Here is a 19,927-nt window from a genome sequence, read left to right as displayed (position 1 = left end):
GCTGTTGATAGGAGGAAGGGGGGGGGGTAATTGTGTGTGCAGGTGTGTGTGTCTGTCTACATTGGCGCCTCACCAACCAGAATTGGATGTCACAGAAAACCTCTAAACTAACTAAGTCCTTAATGACATACACAATAATAAAGGTACCCATGGAAGTCCGGGGTTGTCAATATTTAATTTACACGGTTTCATTTATATATAGATCTGTTTGCACAAGACAATATTCAATTTAAATGAAAAACACATTTGATTCTTCTTTTAAAAATGAACAAAATAGCTATTTTTGGAACATTAATTTGAAACATGTACTAACTTCAAACCTTTTCAAGAGAAAGTACCTCATGAGCTGCTAGCTTGTCTGAGTACTTGAGTATACCCTAGTAACTAGGGTCTAGTTGCTCTGTGAAACTGGGCTGATGCTAAATGCTAAGGCAAGCCTGTTGACATGCCCACAACATGCTGATGTTTAGCATGTGTAATACGAAATAAACCATCTATTTTCAGAGTGTTAGCGTTTTGCACATATTTGGTTGTAAAGCAAAGTATTGGACAAATTTAACCAAATGGTCGTGCCTGATAAAAAATGACAAAAATGCCTACATTTCTTCTTCAGTCTATATTAGAGATATGTTACTGTGTAATGTATTTACATGTATAAAATATAAATAAAATTAAACAGTTTTTGAATTGTTATATAAGCCGACATATAGAGCAGAATAAAGTATAATAAACTTTTTCATCTACAGACTATGATTTCACCATGAGACCAACAACCGCACTCCACTCAAAGCAGCACTTCACGCTCACCCCCCCGGTGGCCCACTGTATTTCAACCTAATAAAAATCAAATCTCGGAACATTTGGGAACATTTGTCTATTGTAAAAGTCCTGGATCGGGATTCAACTGTGTAAACCTGGAGGGCACGAGGACAGCACTTACAACCATCAGCTTTTCAAAGAACTAATTTCATAGAGTGCGCTGGTTTTGCCTGAAGAGCCTGAGTCATGCAGTCGATCTCCCCCGCTCTCTTTATTAGCTCTCATCTCATAGTCCGGCTGGATTTATCCTGGCTGCGGTGAGGCCTCCCGAAAAGCCCCACTCCACCTCCACCCCTCCCATACCCCACATCTCCATGCCCCCATCAGATAAAACAGGGACTGAGAAGGGGAGAGTTTTTGGCAGCACTGGTGCAGCGTTCTAACCTACATAAAAAAATACAGGGCTGCTGGAAGGTGAGCATTGAGACCGAGGTTTTACGTGGAGTCTGTTTTTTTAAAACAAGGACGAGAAAAGAAAGAAAGAAAACACACACACACACACCCAGCAAAGTGAAGTGTTGAAGCCCTCCGTCGTCTCTCCTAAACCCCGGCCAACAGTCACTCCACGCCGTGGTTAGTTTTAGCAGCGAGGGCAGCATGCAGGAAGCAGGTTAGGGGACTTTGAGATGATGTGGCACATTCTCTGGCAGCCATGTTGGAGGCAACACATCACTGCACTGTTCATTTAGAAGAGACTTCTGAGTGATACAAGTCACAGTACCGAATCTCTACACCAGCTTGTTTTACAATGATTTCCATTAGTGCTTGTTTTAAAGGACCAGGTCACAAAAACGACCAAAAGACGAAAATTCACAGTTTTTTAAAATTGGTTTCTTTTCCAGTATCTAGGAAATGGTTAAAACGACCTAAGTTTTATCTTGGGTTATGGTTTTTTAACATCAGTTTGGTATGACAGATGGTTCCAAGACTGCATTGTTTCAAGTGTCAAGTACAGTTCTGTTTTTTTTTTAAAACTACTCTTTCTTTACTTTCTTCTCAAACTTGACCTGAAATTCGAACTTGGTGCTCAGTTGTTAAATGCTACAAATCCCACGAGACTATGGAGCTATGACCAATGGAGAAAACGGTTCTATAGTGACCTAATTTCCATTTGAATTAAAAATGGAACATATTTAATTGATGAGTTTACTATCAGGTTTCTACAGGGGCCAAACTAATGGCCTCGCTGCATACCGCCATCAGTGGTTGATGAGTGCAACTATTTTACGCCTGGAAATTAAATGTTTGTTATTAAAAAGCACCTTGAGAGCTGTAGATGACTTCTCTGCTTCTTTTTCAATTTACATAGGCGGGCAGGTATGTTCTAACACAGCCTTCCATCTTTCGTACAGATAAAACCCCCAGGAGGGTGTAATGTCCTTTCAAAAGTCACTTGATCTCAAACTCTCTGTTGATAAGACTGACAGTTTATCTGCTCATCTTAATATCATAAGGCAAATGTTCGAAAATAAAGTCTCAAATTTGTGCACATTGGGTGGATTGGTCCTTCAAGGCTCAGTATTGTATCGGATAAATGATTGTGCCGGCCAGTAAGAAATATGATGCCAAGAAGCAGGTGTGTCCATTACTTAGAAGTACCTCTGTAATGAACCTCCAACCTGTAGCTATGTGAGATCTGTGACATCACCAAAAACCCTCGACAGGGAAAAGTGAGGCGAAGGGGTGGTGAGGGAGGGAAGAGGGGAGGGTAGGGGGAGAGGGGTTAGTAGATTCAGTGGAGGGAGGGAAGGCAGGGCTGCCGTGCTGTACATACCCCCGAGTCTACAGGCAGCGGAATGAGGCTCGGCCGGACATGCAAGTCGTCCAGCTTGGGCACTTCCTGCAGCGGAAGTGAACGGTGCAGCCGGACAGGAAGAGGGAGGTGCAGACAGGGAGGAAAGAGAGGTGGACCCACAGTGAGGAGACAGGAGGACGTTAAAACTGGGTTCGGGCCTGTGGAAACAGTTGGACTCTACCATGCAGCAGAACATGTCAAAGTAACTGTCCGGGAGTGGTGCACATGTGCACAAGAAAGAGTCAGGACAGCAGAGAGTGGAGGAGAAGCACGGCCACGGTTTTACCCTTCACTTGGTTCCGCTGACGTGTTCGTAAGGATAACACTCAGAAAGGACAATGATCGCGACATGTACATTAAATGATCATTCAGGACATATTGTGCTCAGCAGGGAAGCACTGTCTCTGCAGCTGACATGTGAAGTGTGTGTGAGTGTCTTGGGTGTGATATGTGTGTTTAGTGTCACAGTGAAAGGTCTTCTGATACTCCTTTAGGACACAGTTTGGTCTTGTTGCACTCTCCGCAGAGGATATTGGATTATGTCACACACACACACTGTCAGAGAGAGAGAGCGCGAGAGAGAGAGAGAGAGAGAGAGAGAGAGAGAGAGAGAGAGAGAGAGAGAGAGAGAGAGAGAGAGAGAGAGAGAGAGAGAGAGAGAGAGAAACAGAGAGAGAGAGAGAGAGAGAAAGAGAGAAAGAGAGAAAGAGAGAAAGAGAGAAAGAGATAACAGGAGAAGAAGAAGAGCATGGAGCGGATGGACATTAAAAGTAAAGCAATTTGTGTGTGTGTGTGTGTGTGTGTGTGTGTCCGTACATCCCTCCTCACTTGGCCCTCGTCATTCAAGCACTGCCGTTACCTAGCAACCCTGACGCAGTGAAAGTTTGACCAACTAAAAATAAACTTAATGTTTGCAGAGAAGGATGTAACGTTGAGAAAGGAGAGGGAGAATTAGGCTCACAGCTCTGTGATGATAGGAGAACAGAGGTGGAGAACAGAAGAACGCTGGCTGGTGAACCTCAGGGGTTTAGATTGTGTGTGTGAGTTATGTTTGTGTCTCTGAAGGTTTGTTTGTCTCTCTTCTCTCAGAGCTCCCAACAGAACCATAACTTAAACATAGACACAAACAAACATTCAAGCCGAAAAGTAGGAAAACTACACAACAGCTGTAGTGACGGCGCAGCATTAGCTGTCAATCATTAGCAATGTGCACGGCCAGCAGCATTTGGGAGGAGCTACTGTGCAATGAAACTTGAAATCACACTAAAAAAGTTTTTAACAATAAATATAAATTGTTGGCATAACAGTAGTACTTAAAGTTAAAGTTAGTATAACTTGCTTACTTTACTTTGAACAACTTTAATTTGTTTGTGTGTTACCAGTTTAAGTAATTCCTAAGTTGTAACAATTTTCTTTTCCGTGTATTTACATCTCATCATCTTGTTTCAAGTGGATGAAACATACTTGCTCCCCAGCCAAGGAAACCGAGCTGTTTACATCTTGTAGACAATTAGCAAGATAAGCCTTTTTTTGGAGTCATGTTTCCGGTCACCTGATGAATTTAAGTCAATGTTACAATATTCACTCTCCCTTTGGTTCAGGTTTTGGTCTTTGCTTTTGTTGCTTTATTATGACCCCGTTCAGACCTGGTATTAACATCTGTCCTTGAACGCAACTACAACACAATGACTATGTTTACATTGACACCGACATTTCAACAATATTGAACTTGTTATGAATAAGGCATTATTTTGATGGTTACATGAGTTGCTGATTAGGTATTCCATTCATATCCCCATGTTACAGAGTATTTAGTCTGATTATGATTCATGTTATTATGTCCACTAGGCCATTACATCCAATGTTATTCGGCCAGTTTTGAAACCCATATCTGAAATAGTTTAATGTACCATGTATCATTTTGTGTGTTTTCTCTATAATTTTTGACATGCTTTTGGCTTAACTGGGTTAATATGAGAATATTTGTTTCGATTTAAACAAACACCAGATGAAAGACCGTCTAATCAGCTGACAGCATTTGAACATTTCCCAGTGTTTCACATAGATTCATTAATTTGTGACCAACACAACAACGTTGACACTGACTGCTTCGTTTTCAAATGAATGAAATCTTATTTCATTCTGAAGCTTTACACACTGATTCACTGCGCCCCTCCTTGCCGCTCTCCATCTTTCTCTCCCTATCACACCAACTCACACGAGACAAACTAACAAAGGACACATCTCTCTACTCATAAACGCAGACTGGCTGAAAACAACATAATTTGAACTTTGGGAACAGAACTTACATACCTGATTATTGGCATATAGAGCAAGAAAATGAGATCTGATTCCACATGGTCACATGAGACACGTTCAGGACACATTTTAATACCAAGTGTGAACATCCCACTTGTGACTGGATCTCTCTGGACATGTGTTAATAAGAGGTCTGAACATGGTCTGTATTCACCAGCTAATAGCAAAATGTTATTTGATTGGAGCAGAGGTTGCATGAAATTGGTTTTTAGACTTTTGTTCTTACTGGAAATCCGCCTGCAGCAGCTAAAACGAAGCCGTAAGACAGATGGATGAGGGGGGGAACCAAAAACCCTGCACGGGATTCCATTCACCACAGTCATGCACTTTATATTTGTAGAGCAGATAAGCACAACAGCAGCAGAAGCCCATTCCAATTAATCCATATTTTATGAGGCTGTCAGCTGTTGTCTGCCACCCCTCATCTATCCTCGCTCCTTACAGGCGGAGAGCCAAAGAGCATCGGAGATCAAAGAACTGGCGTTGTCACTTCTTCAAGACGGAGAGGAGAGAGAGACAAAGAAAGCCAGAGACATACTGAACATGCCTGTGATTTATTCTCTCCATGTCATCTCACCAACTATTCCCTCCTCTCCCTCGCTCCATCCGTCTCAAATAAAGCCCTGTACACTACAAATGGGGTGGTTGAGACGTGAAGAGAGGTTGCTGAATGAGTTTCAAGTCCTTTACTCCCTAGATGCCTGAAAAGTGTTTTCCCAGTTGTCTCAAAACAATAATGACCATTAATCCACCTTTTTCCCTTCTCTCTCTCTCTTCGTTTTGCTGTCTTTAGTTTTTTCTTTTGGAGAGGAATCGGTGCTGCAGTGGATAACACATCCTTTTTGTTTTATGACATAAGACGAGTTGTACGAAGGAGGGGAGAGATGAAACGGAGGATGTGGGTGATGCGGGCCAATGCGCGGTCTAGTCGAGCAGACATAGTTTTCGTATGATGTGCTTTATGGCGCGACTTGTACTGGCAAATAAGCAGAACAATAATGAGGATGACTGCAGAGATAGTGGGAGAGAGTGGGAGGAGAAGAGGCTGACAGCCAGATGAAGGAGAAGAGGAGAGGAAAGAGAAACACTGCAACTCGTGCGTGTGATCCCATGTCCCCACCTAACCCAAAGCAAAGAGTGCAAGGAAACACATTGGTTAATTTGTACATGTACATACATGCTAATGAGTATGTTCTGTATCTGTGAGTGGCAACATGTATCTGATAGGGTTGTTTTTGCCTGCACTGACAAATAAGAACATTAGCCTGAGAGTTAAGTCTTGAACCTAATTTCTTCAAAATCTTGCAAGAGTAGCTTCTGCAGTAATAACCATTATTCGTGTTAAGGACTTGGAAGCAAGCCAGGCCACTGTGCAAGGTTGGTACAAGGTAGCTCCAATCAAAAGAAGATAAACAATCTCCCCCAAACGACCATTTTCCTCCAACGTCCCATTTAAATGCTGTTATGAAGAGGATAATGTGCCAGGTTTATAAGTCATAGGAACACAGATATTGTGACAGACCCTAACTGATCAGCAACTTAAAAGACAATTTTGGGGGACAGGGACCATGTTTAACATATTTGATAGTTCATTTGCTACACTTAGAAAACAGCTAACGTTTGCATTCCACCACTTTCTTGCCAAAATCACTCTTTAATATTGTTATGTGATACAATTCAGAAATATCAACACACTTCTGGGGCACAATTATCTATGAAGCAGAATGAATGAGAATCAAGCTCGTTATCTAAATGCTCAATCCATTGCTACAGTGCTTGAAACAAACATTTCTGTTGACGTAAACTTTAATAACAATATACAGAAATACTGTATGTTTCCGTGAGTATAACGTTACTGGTTTATTCAGAAAATAGCTGAGGTCAGTTGAAAAGACAACGGTTAGCGTTACACTGCTAGCTTCATTACAACAAGTGCATCTCACTTACAATCTTAGATATGTGTCACAAATTTGCATTGATATTTTAATATAAAATCATCTCTCATGGCCAGGCAGGGTTGAATGCATGGCACTTCTAGCTGTTCCTAATAATAGCTAATGAGTTATCAAATATGTTGTTTAACCTTAAAACATGGTCTCATGTCCCTTCAAATTTATTTATGTTTTGTTTTCTTCAGTTGCTGACTAGTTCGAAAACAGTTTATCGGATCATCTTTATTCATATGACTTATGAATCTGAATCAGAGCAGTACAAACCTATACTGATGTCAGAGGTAAACAGGCACCATTGTGATGATGCCGAAATAATTTTATCCCCATATCAGAAAAAAAAGCTCAATAATTTAAAGTCCTGAGGGGTTTTTTTTATGCTACATAATGCATCGGTTTTGTGCATGTGTGACCAGCAAGACTTTACCTCCGTCTGGAAACCCTCGACCAGGATAGCCACCAGTAAGTTGAAGAGGACGTAGTTTCCAAAGGTCATGAGTGCGATGAAGTAGAGGGCAGCCACTGGGGACGTGGAGGCCATGCCGTTATACAACACCTTGTTCCAGTCCTCCTGCGTGAGGATCTGGAAGAGAGGCAGGTAGAAAATGGCATGAATGAGAAAAAGGTGAATGGTTTTGTAGCAGAGTTAGTTTGGTAACTGAGCAGTTTACAGTAATTCTGCTGTTAAAATACACCAGACAATGGGTAACTGGATATAATCAGCCTAATCCTCAAGGTCATAAACCTTGCCTCGTCAATTTTAGTGGAGGGGATGCCGACCAAACCAAAAAGTGCACGTTAAATAAATTAAGAAGACGGTTCTAGTCATTTTAGATAGTTCTTATCTATTTTTTGGGCACTTACTTTATGATGATAATCACAGGATTTAATATTACAATTAAAAGCTGACACTGCTTTGAGTTTGGCCAAGTGTGGGTTTCAGAAGAGCATGATGCCGTGGCCCCAAATCACAATCACAACATGACAAAAGTACGAGAAGGCGACAACAATATGGAGGATATTTTGGATTCATTTTTGTATAATAGGAGTAAGTCGACACAAGTTTCCCATCTATACAATCAAACATTTTGTTAATGTTGTTAATTAAGGCCCCCTTAAGTTTTGTCTCTGGATGGACAAGTAATCAACTCTCTGCTCCAGTGATGCAACACTGAAAATGTAAAAGCTGCTAAAGCAATGGGTTGAATCAATGAAAGAAAGATACATTATACTCTCAGTGTACCGCCAAGAAAACAGACATGTCAGTGCAATGTTCTGCACAGAGAGACATGCTGGAGTGCTGCATGGTCTCTGATGATATGTGTCACTGAATTATACATGGTTACTATATTGGGGGTGACAAATACCATACAGCGTTTTATGCGGGGATAAAAATGGAAGGTTAGACACCACAGAGTTGCTAATCCAAGGTGACGTGAAACAAGTACTTAACCTATGTAAGATACATGAAAATAAGAGTAGTGGATGAAAATTAGGGGGAATAAATAAAGGACATCAGGTGGAGAGGAAGAGAGGGTACTATGAGAGTGAAGAGGAATATTTGATTTGATGTATTTTATTTATTAAGGAGGAATTTTCAGTCTTTTCAGCCTCTGAGAGAGTCTCAGTCAGCAGCAGTGAAACAAGAAGAGTCGCTTGCGGGCACTTCAGCAGGTTTGGTGCGATCACATAGGAAGTGCAAGCTATGGATGGAAGGACTTCCCTACCTTTTGGACTTCCAGCTTTTCTATTTTCATAACCTCAAAAGAGCGTGAAGATACAGCTTAACAGGCCATAATACAGTGATGAGAAGTGAGTATTTAAGAGAAGGGGGTCCTTTCTCACCTGGAAGACCGTTACTATGGCCCAGAGAAGAGAATCAAAGTTCTTCCTGTCCGGCAGAGTGTCCTCCTCGCTCTCTGACCCGAACCTACAACCAAACAGATGCATCCCCAGGATACTGACACGAGAGGAGGGAGGGAGAGCAGGGAACACAACAGGAAATACAGGGATAAATACAGGCCGTCTCATTAAATACAGTGCAAATAAACGGATCATATTTGCTGGAAAAAAATGTTGTTTTAATTTCATCATACTGACGATAATTGCAAAAATAGCTCTGGCGGTATAACTGCTGGTAATCACTGCATAATGGACTGTCATACAAAATCATAGAAGTATAGAAGTATTTACAAAACACTTATCAAATTAAAGTACAAAGAACAGTAGAACATCATCAATGGAGCCCAGTCAGTGATGAAATTAACTCATTGCTTCATAAACTGTTGGCCCACAATGCACAGAGGCACAAATGTTGCCAATGAACAGAAGTGGAGTGGAGTGCTTGTGCCAGGTCAAGTTCAGCACCATGGAGAGCGTCACAAACCGTTGCAATGACATTCACTATTTCCTCAACTATTCCATCTCCACTGCTCTCTTCTAATCACAGGAAAACATCAACACATACATGCTTTCTTAAGGAGACTGAGCTGGATGTGTGTTGAGTTATGTGCATGGAGCTGGAGCTACAGGAGGCTGTTAGCTCATCTTAGTGTATACACTGGAAACAACCGAATCTCTGTTCTCTCACTGCTCCTGTATAAATAAATACTAAGTCACTCCACATAGGTCATACTAACAACATGTAATAAGGCAGCTCAACTTGAATGGCCCTTATTCCATATTTAAAAAGAGCTTATATTAAGTTAAATCCACATACACGGGACATTAGTGCATGGTACGTCATTACAATGTTTCAATTTTGGAAAGGTTTCCTGTAAATTTGCCACTTTTGAGTCATTATGGTGAACACACACATGTAGTAAGGGTTTCACATTAGTCCCCGTCAGTGTTATGTACATTGACATCAAATATAATCTATTTTATTCATTTTCTTAATTTCAAAGTGATCATAAGCCGTGTTTTGACTCAAAACTTTTCAATGAAATGAAAGGTTCCTGCAGACTTGAACAATTAAACATTTGAATGTCTACAAAAAATAGTGAATGTAAAAAGTAAACAATAAGAAATAAATAATGAAGCCTTGTCTTTTAGCCTTTGCTTGCACGGATTGGAAGTGAACTGGAAGCAAAGGTTCACCACTGATACAATCGTGTTTGTGTTACCAGAATGTTGGAGAATCAGATATTTCTGCTATTGTTACTACATTGAAAATATATTTTTATTTAGGCAACGCTGGATATGAGACAAACACTAACAACAAAGAAAATTCTAAACAACAAAAATGTCTGGAAAAAAGTAAGGAAACAGATTCTATGAGCGTCTGCAGGGATTCACTATCCACCCTCCACTGGGCTTATAGAATAAAGATGGTACGATGATAAAATATCTTGTAAATCTGTTGATGTGGACCACATGTGACTTATGTTTGGCACCTTTCTATGTGTTTCAGATCTGTGAGTATGAGAGAATGTGTCGTGTTCCACCATCACTCTGGGCTCACAAAAGAGAAACTTGAGTATTGTCTCCTCTTGGTACGGGCATGTTTGTGTTTCTTCACGAGTTTGTGTATCAGACAGAGAAGGTCCGTAACTCTGATTCTGCTGAGCTCAGCTGCTCTGTTCAACCAGGCAGAAAAAGAGGAATGCTGACGAAAAGAGAGAATCACTTAAGTCTTGTCATCCCCTCGACTGATCTCATTCTTCCTGTCACATGTCTGTATGACCTCTGGAGAAGTTCCCACGTACCGATCAACTGATTTCATTTCATTTCACACCTTTGTGCTTTCAATCCCATCTACAGAATTTACTTCATGGTCACTGATCAAACTCCCTTTAGTTTAAAGTTGTGTTTTCTTTCACTGTCTTTGAGACTTCGGCTCCTGTTCACTTACAATCTGTGTGAGCGAGGGGTTGGATAAAACATTTGCGAACTGGGTGAACTTTGACCCGCAATATTTGGCTGTATTTTCGTATGTGTGACCGGGCCCTAAGACAGGATGTAAGGCAACTTGTTCCTCCTCTACCTACCTGAAAATGAAGATGAAGAGCATGAGCAGCATGCAGAAGGTGGCCACGTTGTCCATAGTCTTCATCAGCACCACCAGCTGCCTCTGCAGGGCCGGCATGAAGCGCACCAGCTTCAGCACCCGCATCAGCCGGAACGTCCTCAGCACCGACAGGCCGCCACCCTGCTGACCCACAATCTCCCACACACTGAGGAGACACACACACACACAAGTATTTATAAAAACAAAGTGAAATGTGAAAATGTACGTCTGCGTCTGCTGGTTGGTCGAGGGCTACTGTGGCTCCATCCTCTGATCGCTACTGTTCAGACTTGTGCTCCAAATGCACAATATGGGATCATTTGTATTGTATAGAGGGAGGAAGTGGAGATATTTGTCCATCATTGTATACAATCTATGCTACAATAAGGGATGAGGCCTATATGAGACAAAGGGCTTCTTTGTATTTGGCAAACAACATGGAACCAAAAGCTAATACTAACTTTATCCATCTATTCCACTAGAAACCCATGAAACTGACGACTGAGCTCTATTTTCTGGATTTACAGACAATGGCTCACGTTTTTTGCAAATGAGGAAGCCATTATTCCAGTTGTGTGTCATCACCGTGTTTACCACAGCCTTGCATCACCACACTGCAAACTGCAGCATCACACTCAAAGACTGTTTATGGCTTTTGACCACTCTGTTTACTACCCACATCAGGATGGTGATATCACATTGTTTTTACGGGCTGTTTGGGGAAAGTTTGTTGGAGGGGAAGATAATGTGATTTTAACTTTATGTGTTACACCCAAGAGAAGTGTGGGGGTGATGTGATGTGTTTGATGTGTTTCTTCAGAGGGAACTTTTACTCCATTGTTGTATTTGAGTGGAGACTGAAGCAATCAACTCTTAATGCTTAGAGTTATGTAAACAATGTAAAATAAGATTAATGTTTTTTATAAACTAGTTTTTTTTATAGTTTTTAATGAATTTAATCAATGTTTTTAACCTCCCAGATTATTTACATTACTGACCATGCAGTTGCAGTTTTTTCAAATGAGTAGAGAGGCAAGGATGGAGCATTGTTTTATAAACAAATTTAAATGATTACTCACCTGATGACCACGATGATGCCATCAAAGATATTGTAGGGGTTCTTGATGTAGCCAAAGGGTCCATAGACCAAAACCTTCAACAGCATCTCCAGAGCGAAGAGGCTGGTGAACACGATGTTGCTGATCTCCAAAGCATTGGTCAACTCATCAGGCTGGAGACACAAAAAGAGAAAAAGAAGGAGAAGGTTAATGTTCTTCTATAGCACCGTACACAGTGCAGTAACAATAAAGATGTAAAACGGGTTAAATTCTATTAGCAAAAAATTATGAAATGCGGGCTCCAGGTAGGGAGAAATTATTTTAATGTGTTTAATTAATTATTTTAATGTGTTTAATTGACCTTTTCACCTACACTCAAATAACTGTCACAACTGACATTGAAGTCACAGTTACAATAAACTGGAAATAGTTCTAAATACTTTCTTTGTTACTTTGTTGCTTATAAAAAGTGCAACAATTGATTAGGTTTTGACAGCTGCAAGCTACAAACGCTGTCTGAGGGAACATGTTGACAGCTGTGGAGGCTCAGGTGCTGCGATAATTCACAGATACTTTTCCGAGAACACAGCTTAACTACCAGATTGGGAGGACATGGAGGCCATAACCTATTTGAGGTGAGTGACTGAGTTCTGTGTGTGCAGGTTTGCAAAAAATGAACCAGTGCAGGAGTCTGATCTACACGAATGATAAAAACCTGGAAATCACAAGAGCGGGGGAGAAGCAAGCTGTTCACCCGGCATCGGCACACAACACCTGCAGTGTCACATGGGCACAAAGCAATATGGCAATGACTAAATTCAATTCAAGTCTGACAAATCTGTCTATTCACACACAGCTACTTTCTGTCACATAAAATAACACACAATGCTGCAGCTGAATATGCCTGGGACGTCTGCTCAGAGCTCATCAGAGAATTGGGCTGCCACTCCCATCTACATCAAACAACTGGCTCGTGGGTGCACGCATGTTTGTGTGTGTGTGTTCGAGAGAGAGAGAGAGAGAAAGCATTTGAGCGTGGGTGTATGCCAGGGGGGGGGGGAAGCATGTGCGAGAAAAACAGGCAATGAGAACAAGCAGACAGACAAGAAAAAGAGCCCGATCCGAAAGATAAAAGGCGCAGCGCATCCAAATACGACACAGTATGTAAATCAGGCGTCTACAGCGAGTATCCGTAATTATTGGCGAGGAGAGAAGAACCAGCAGGGATGGTGTTATGAGCCTGTGGACTATGGAAAACCCCAGACATCATGAGTCCTTTCATCTCTGTGCATTAAACAGTTTATACAGCTCAATCATGGTGTCACACATGCAAACACACACATACACACACACACACACACACACAGACACCACACTGAAAGGACAGTATTGAAGGCCTGATCTGTGTTGGCATGGGCTCTGTCATAAATGTATAATTGAACGTGTGTGTATGTGTGTGTGTGTGTGTGTGTGCGCGTATGCGTTTCAATAGAGACATCATTCCAGCAGAAACATTACCCCCCGGCTGAACCGCGAGGTAAAGTAACGTAATGTAAACACAGTGTGTGTCATTAAGCCTGTCCAAGTGGGCTGCCTCTAATCACTATACACCACGACTGTTTAAGCAGTGATTACTCAACGCTAGCATGGAAACATAGCGACATGTATACGGAGATTAACATCACAAGTTGAATAACAGCTGCTCGTGCCGCATTACAGCACCAGTTTGTTTAAGTCTTTTCAGCAACGGTGACAGAAGAGTCAGTTATAATGAAATGTTGTCACCGTTGCTGCCTTCATGTCATAAGAGGGAAGACAGTGGTTACAACACGGCAGCGATACACATTGAAAGAACGGCATTATAGAGCTCATACCTAGTCTCTGCGAAAACTGTGAAAATGTTGAAAAATCTTGTAAAGTAAAAAAAACCTGATCGGCACTAAAATTCAATGTAGCCTTCTTTGACCCATATATCACCCTTCTACCAAAAGGGAATCTCTAATCTTGCTTACCAACAAACAAACCAACCAACAAACAAATGACCGTGGATGTAAAAAACTTCAATTTAAACTTTATATATCTCATTGGTTTAATTTGTTGAAATTGCAGAAGTTTAATACTGACGAGTTGACATTTTACAGGGGCTTGTGTTGCAGAGGAGTCTCCTCTTGCTGCAAAATAACTGCTCAGAAGCAAGAAATACTTTAAGCCAACATAAATGAAAGAAACTGATAACTCAAACATGACACAGTGTAAAGCAACTACTTTTTGGAGTTTTGTGGTGGAGAGCTGATGCCGTTGACTGAGTCCATGTGTTACATTGTCAAAAGCAGCAACGCCCTATAGGAGTACTTCAATAAGAGAGTGTGACAGTTTTAACTGAGCTTGAGTAAGTCGGCACTTTCAAGTTGTTGCTTCGTGTTAAGTCATTATTCCCATAAGACGTGAATGTAGCTTTAGGCCCTCAGGCAACGAGTCCAGCAACACAGAAGCCCATTATTACACCATATCTCACAGCCTGGAACGGAATTTTGCTGGGTTTTCAGAATGACCTGTATTACCTTTGCTGTAGCTTATTGCTGCATGTGATGTTTAAACCACTAAAACATCTTTGTTGAAGTTAAGAAAAGCTCATGATTATGGTTTTAAAAAAATCATTGTTTACTGTCGGTGGGGAAGATAAAGTTAGAAGCAAACCGGGATCAACAGGTTTACGTGCAGGACTGCTGAGACAGCAATAGCACTGTGCTTCTTCTTACCAGTGCATTGTGTCTATATATATATATATATATATATATATATATATATATATATATATATATATACACGACAGGCAAAGCTGGTGAAGAAATAGGAAGACTAGACTGCCTCATTTCGGTTTGGTCGAAGCGGTTTATGTGGGCGTTGGAGGATGCAGCCGCAGGATGCAGAATTGAGTCACAGATTAAGTCCTACTCCTATGATGGAATACTATTTCCCAAAATGTTTAGAATCTGTTGGTTTGCATGTAGTAATTAAGTCAATCAGTCATATTTTTTAACTGATCCATAATTTTAAATATGCAGGATCTACTTAAAGGGTATTTTATACAGTATATACTGTTTGAAGTTTGCAGTGATTTGAGTTATTGAATTTATCTGAAATAAAGTACTTGTATGCAAACCAGTTTATCCACCGAGCCCAACCCTTAAAATAATATGCAGCACTACATCAGCATTATACCGCTTCCATCTTTGCTATTGAGAGAGGACATTATTCATACGACTACAAGACAGGTCACTGGTCAGGAAAATGTAAATGTTAACGATTAACGCTGGTGGTTTTATTTTGAGGACATACCTGAGGTCCTGGATAATGCAGTGTCTGAAGCTGCCAGCTTATCAGAATTTAAATTATATTAATCATTATATCATTTGTGATAGAATATGGTATATGGGTGTGGAACTCAAATACCTTTAGGCTGATTTGGTTCCAGATCCAAATGTAAGGATACTTTGTAATTAATACAGACACTTTCAATTCAATCTGAAACAGATCACACCGTGCTTTCAAGTAATCACACACACACTATTGTACTTCTGTCTTAGTGAGGACATTCATTGGCATAATACCGTTGCCAGCCCCTTACCCTAACATTAAACATCAAAACTAGTGAAGAGACAAGTTCAACACTAGCTGATGAACTTTAAACTGTTGACTGTGAACAACTGTAGTCAAGCACAGAGTTAAGTAAACTTGATACATGCATGAAACCAGTTTGGTTGAGTAGAAAACAAACAGTGGACATTTTGAAGAGTGGTGCATCTTAAACATGACGTCAACACAATCACTTTCGGTCGCCTGATCTGAGGAGGAAGAGCCACTACACTTGCTCACCTGAAGTTGACACATCGAGCTGCTGGCAGATTAAATGCAGAATCATTGGAATCCGTTTTTTATGTGTCAAACATGGTGAAAACCCCAAACTGCAGCAAAATCAGTGATGAGAAGAGTAAGTGAGTGCGTGTGAATGTTCCAGACTTGAGGAATTAATTTCAAAGATGGTGCCACTTAGCCTGGGTGCCAGACGAACTTAGCCCCGCCCACAACATTTGTTGTTCGGGAAGTTCGGTCTGGAGTCGCTCCGTTGGGGAGAAACTATGGCCGATCAGGAGCTGATCGGACCAATCAAATCGTCAGGGCGGGCTTTATACGATGATTGACAGATGATCTACAGTGACGTAATCAACGACGTCACCAGAGAGCGCTGCCTGCAGAGCTGAGATGTGTCGATGCTGCCATCGAGTCTGTTCCAGCAGACATCGACAGCGCATTCATTTTGAAAGAGAAACAGAGGAACGCGATCAAGGCATTTGTAGATCGAACAGATGTTTTCGCCGTCCTCCTACGGGATTCATAAAAAGTTTAATTTATCAGCTGGCCCCGATGCTGCAGCCACACAAGCAGTCATATAAATAAAAAGAGAGTGGGGGGGGGGGGGGGGGCGCTACGCTCCTCAGCACATATGAGACAAAAAAGACACAAGTTGGGACGCTGTTGATGTTGGAGCAACAAGGAAGTGTAAAACGATTAGCTGCCGTTTCTCCTCCTCGCTGGCTCCTGCAGAACCATGACAGACGGATCTCTCTCAGAGCCCCGGTCCCGGGCCGGTCCCGGGCCGGTCGCGGTCCCGGGCCGGTCGCGGCCCCGGGCCGGTCGCGGTCCCGGTCCCGGGCAGGTAGCGGTCCCGGGCCGGTCGCGAGGCTCTGAGAGAGATCCGTAGCGGGCTTCTTCACGCCGCCGCCGGCCGGGGCTCTCACAAGCAGCCCTGGTCACCAGCTACTTCCTGGGGGCTTTGCCTCCGGTGGATATACGAGCGGCATTAGCAGCATTTCCATTGATTTATTTAGAGAGTGAATAAACTCGTGAAACAGACAACTCACAACAACTATGCGTCGCTTGACATACGTCACATACTACGTTGCTCTGATTGGTTGTAGGTCTATCCAATTGAGCGAAGAGGCATTTTGTTTCCTGGTTCTGTTGAAACTTGCCCCATAATCACAGCCCAATGGAGCGGTCTCAGACTCATATTCTGACTAGAATAATGAGTATGACAACGTCAGGCTAGGTGCCACTGCTATTCACAGCTAAACTGTCGACTGAGAAAACAACAGCTAATTGTATGGAGAAATAAGTGGGACATAAGTATGATCCTGTCGTACACCTGCCACGTTAAACAAGCACTGTGGAGGATATGTAGAGAGGAAGACATCTTCCCCTCTTGTCTCCTTGTTCAAAAAATAATAATTTGCCCACAGCCTGTAGCGCAGCTCCTGTCAGTGAACCCTGAAAAACAAGCTTTGCTCGGTTTCATCTCCCCTCTTTGTCGTCGTCTGTGTGTCTCGTGTCTGTCACTGGATTCACAGACTCAGACAAATCTGTTTGTTTGATCCCACTGCTTTATTGTGTCGGCAAATCCTTCATATGTGCAAACACTCATTGTGCCAATAAAATAAGTTCAAAGGGTAAACAAATGCAGGGGGCACTTTGGTGTTTGTGTGTGTGCTGTCAGATGAATGCCCTCACATGCAGACACACACACTCCACAAATAGACATAGAGGTGTACCCAAAGACCCAAAACCACACTAATAAGTATGTAAGCTCACACATCCACAGACCACACACAGAAATGTATTCACTGAGCTCTACTTCCACACTCATTACCATGTATGCACACATACAGTATGAACAAAGCTCTGCACCACCTCACGCACAAAACCACGAGTGTAGACACACACATAAAGCCATATATTAATTGCAGTTGATTAGCTAGGACAAGGAGTACAGTTTTTATGAGGTGAGACTTGGACTGCAGACATCTGGCCTTAAGACTCAGGATCAGGTCATTATTTTTCCCCCACTGTTTCTGCTCTGCTATTGTTCCAGCTTGTATATTGGACATTCCTCAGACATCATGCAAGGATACTGCGAAAGAGTGAGACCATAAAAGCCTTTCTCACACGTAGAAAAGCACACAAGACACACAGAGGACAATGAACACACAACCGCAACTGCGCACATACAGACACACACACACACACAGATGCACTGTCACACAAAGACCCACATCCATTAGTTTATCAAACTGGAGACATGTCCTAATTGACTGATGATCACTGGGGTGTACACACGACCTAGAGAGAGATGAATGTGCCCATAAGTGAGAAAGGCGTTCTCGCTTTTCTAATTGGTTCCTTCGATGGTTGTGTCCTGGGTAATGAGGCTGAAGGAGCATTAGGAGGTAAAGTGTGTTGGATGAGGGATAGTGTAATCTGGTTAGCCCTAATGTAATGTCACCTAATCTGATTTGATCTAATCTAAACGGGATGCTGCGGCCCCGCTCCGCTCCAGACTGTCAATGATGCAGCACCATGGTATGCGTGCGTGTCTGCATGTGCATGTGTGTGTGTGTGTGTGTGTTAGTCTTATCAAGAAGTTTGCTTTTGCATGCTGTTGAAGAGGATAATTCAAGCATTAAATGGAGAAGGATGCACTCCCCATTATGGTTGGCTGGTTGGTTCTGATTTAATGATAATGAATACTAATCTTTATAATTATTATTATTATTATTATTATATGAACTGTTGCTACTATCATTTATAACATCTATACATCCATAATTATTACTCTTATTGTTTCCGTTATAACAACCAGGAACACAACTGTTCCTGGTCTCTCTCTCTTTTCTCTCTCCCCTCTTTTCCACCCATCTCTCCTCTCCTCCCTGTTTTTCTCTGGTCAGCCCAACTGGTCAAGGCCGCCCACAGAGTTCTGCTAGAGTTTTCCTACAGTTAATGAGTGTTTTCTCTCCACAGTCACCAAAGTGCTGGTCATGGTGGGAACTGTTGGGTTTCTCTCTATTTTTTTTTCAAGGTCTTGACCATAGTGCTTTGAGATAATGTGTGTTTTGATTTGGCACTATACAAATAAAATTTAATTGAATAATGACGATTTGTTGCAGATGACTGGGTGATTTGACTGCATCAGCACCTTCATATAATTTAAGAAAGGACTACTAATGGTAAATGATAATCAAGATTTTAATGTGGCTTTTGGGATCTTTCCAAAGTTGACCATGGTGTTACAGAAGCTACAAGGGCTGCATGAGGATGATCGCAGCTAATTTGTCACATAACAAGGAAATATCTTCTGCCCTTCTTAACATTAAATGAATACACTGGTATACAGTCATTTGATTTATTGCTTAGAGACGTGCAACAATATTTATACCACACTGGCATCTGTCTGATAAACATCAAACTCCATTAAGCAGCTTAGTGATCTTAAGGTAGCAATAACATGTGGTAGAGAAGGAAACAGCTAGCCTAACTGGCCACAGGGAATGAAATCCACTGACCAGTACCTCTAAAGATTGCCAATTACCTATTAAATGCATTGTTAAAACTGTACAAAAAGTATAAATATAATTTTATGGGTGGTTATGTGTTATGTCCTTGTGTAATGCATTGTGATTTAGATTGGCCAGCTGAGACTTTAGGCTGCCAATAAATAGTTGAGCACATATACAAATGTAAAACAGTTATGTTATTTTCACAAAATCTTCTCTTCAAATGCAATAATAATGCAAATGCTTTTTAAAACAAACACGATGTATGGGGGAAGTGAGCGTTAAACTGAAATGTTAAACAGAAAAACAAGTAAAAATGTCTGTTTGCTACATAGCAAGCAAAACAAACCAAGTGCCAATGTGAGAATTGATTTATTTTAACATACCTCTAAAAAGTAAAAAGTGTGCCACTTGACTCAATTCTATGGCCTCAGTTGTTTACAAATTAAATACATGACCTTCCTTATGATTGTAGCTGGCATACAATATTTAATTATAAATAGTTGTATATTATATAAAAAAAAACACAACACAAACAGACTGCCTTTTCAAAAACTAAATTGTGTATCTATTGTGTTTGACTAAGA

At 41.4% G+C, this 19,927-nt stretch overlaps 1 protein-coding gene across 1 annotated transcript in view; it reads right to left on the bottom strand.

Annotated features, from left to right (window-relative positions):
- cacna1g (calcium channel, voltage-dependent, T type, alpha 1G subunit) overlaps window positions 1–19,927 on the bottom strand; it is a 230,090-nt gene that overhangs the window by 73,731 nt on the left and 136,432 nt on the right. The window contains exons 10-14 of the mRNA XM_061094795.1: window positions 11,971–12,122; window positions 10,872–11,057; window positions 8,728–8,842; window positions 7,310–7,465; window positions 2,594–2,659 (exon numbers count right to left, since the gene is read on the bottom strand). Coding sequence (XP_060950778.1) covers window positions 2,594–2,659; window positions 7,310–7,465; window positions 8,728–8,842; window positions 10,872–11,057; window positions 11,971–12,122 — 675 coding nt within the window. The remainder of the gene's footprint in view (window positions 1–2,593; window positions 2,660–7,309; window positions 7,466–8,727; window positions 8,843–10,871; window positions 11,058–11,970; window positions 12,123–19,927) is intronic.

This window comes from Limanda limanda, chromosome 21 (assembly GCF_963576545.1).
Source record: "Limanda limanda chromosome 21, fLimLim1.1, whole genome shotgun sequence".
Taxonomy (NCBI): Eukaryota; Metazoa; Chordata; class Actinopteri; order Pleuronectiformes; family Pleuronectidae; genus Limanda; species Limanda limanda.
This window is presented reverse-complemented; position numbering and strand designations above follow the sequence as displayed.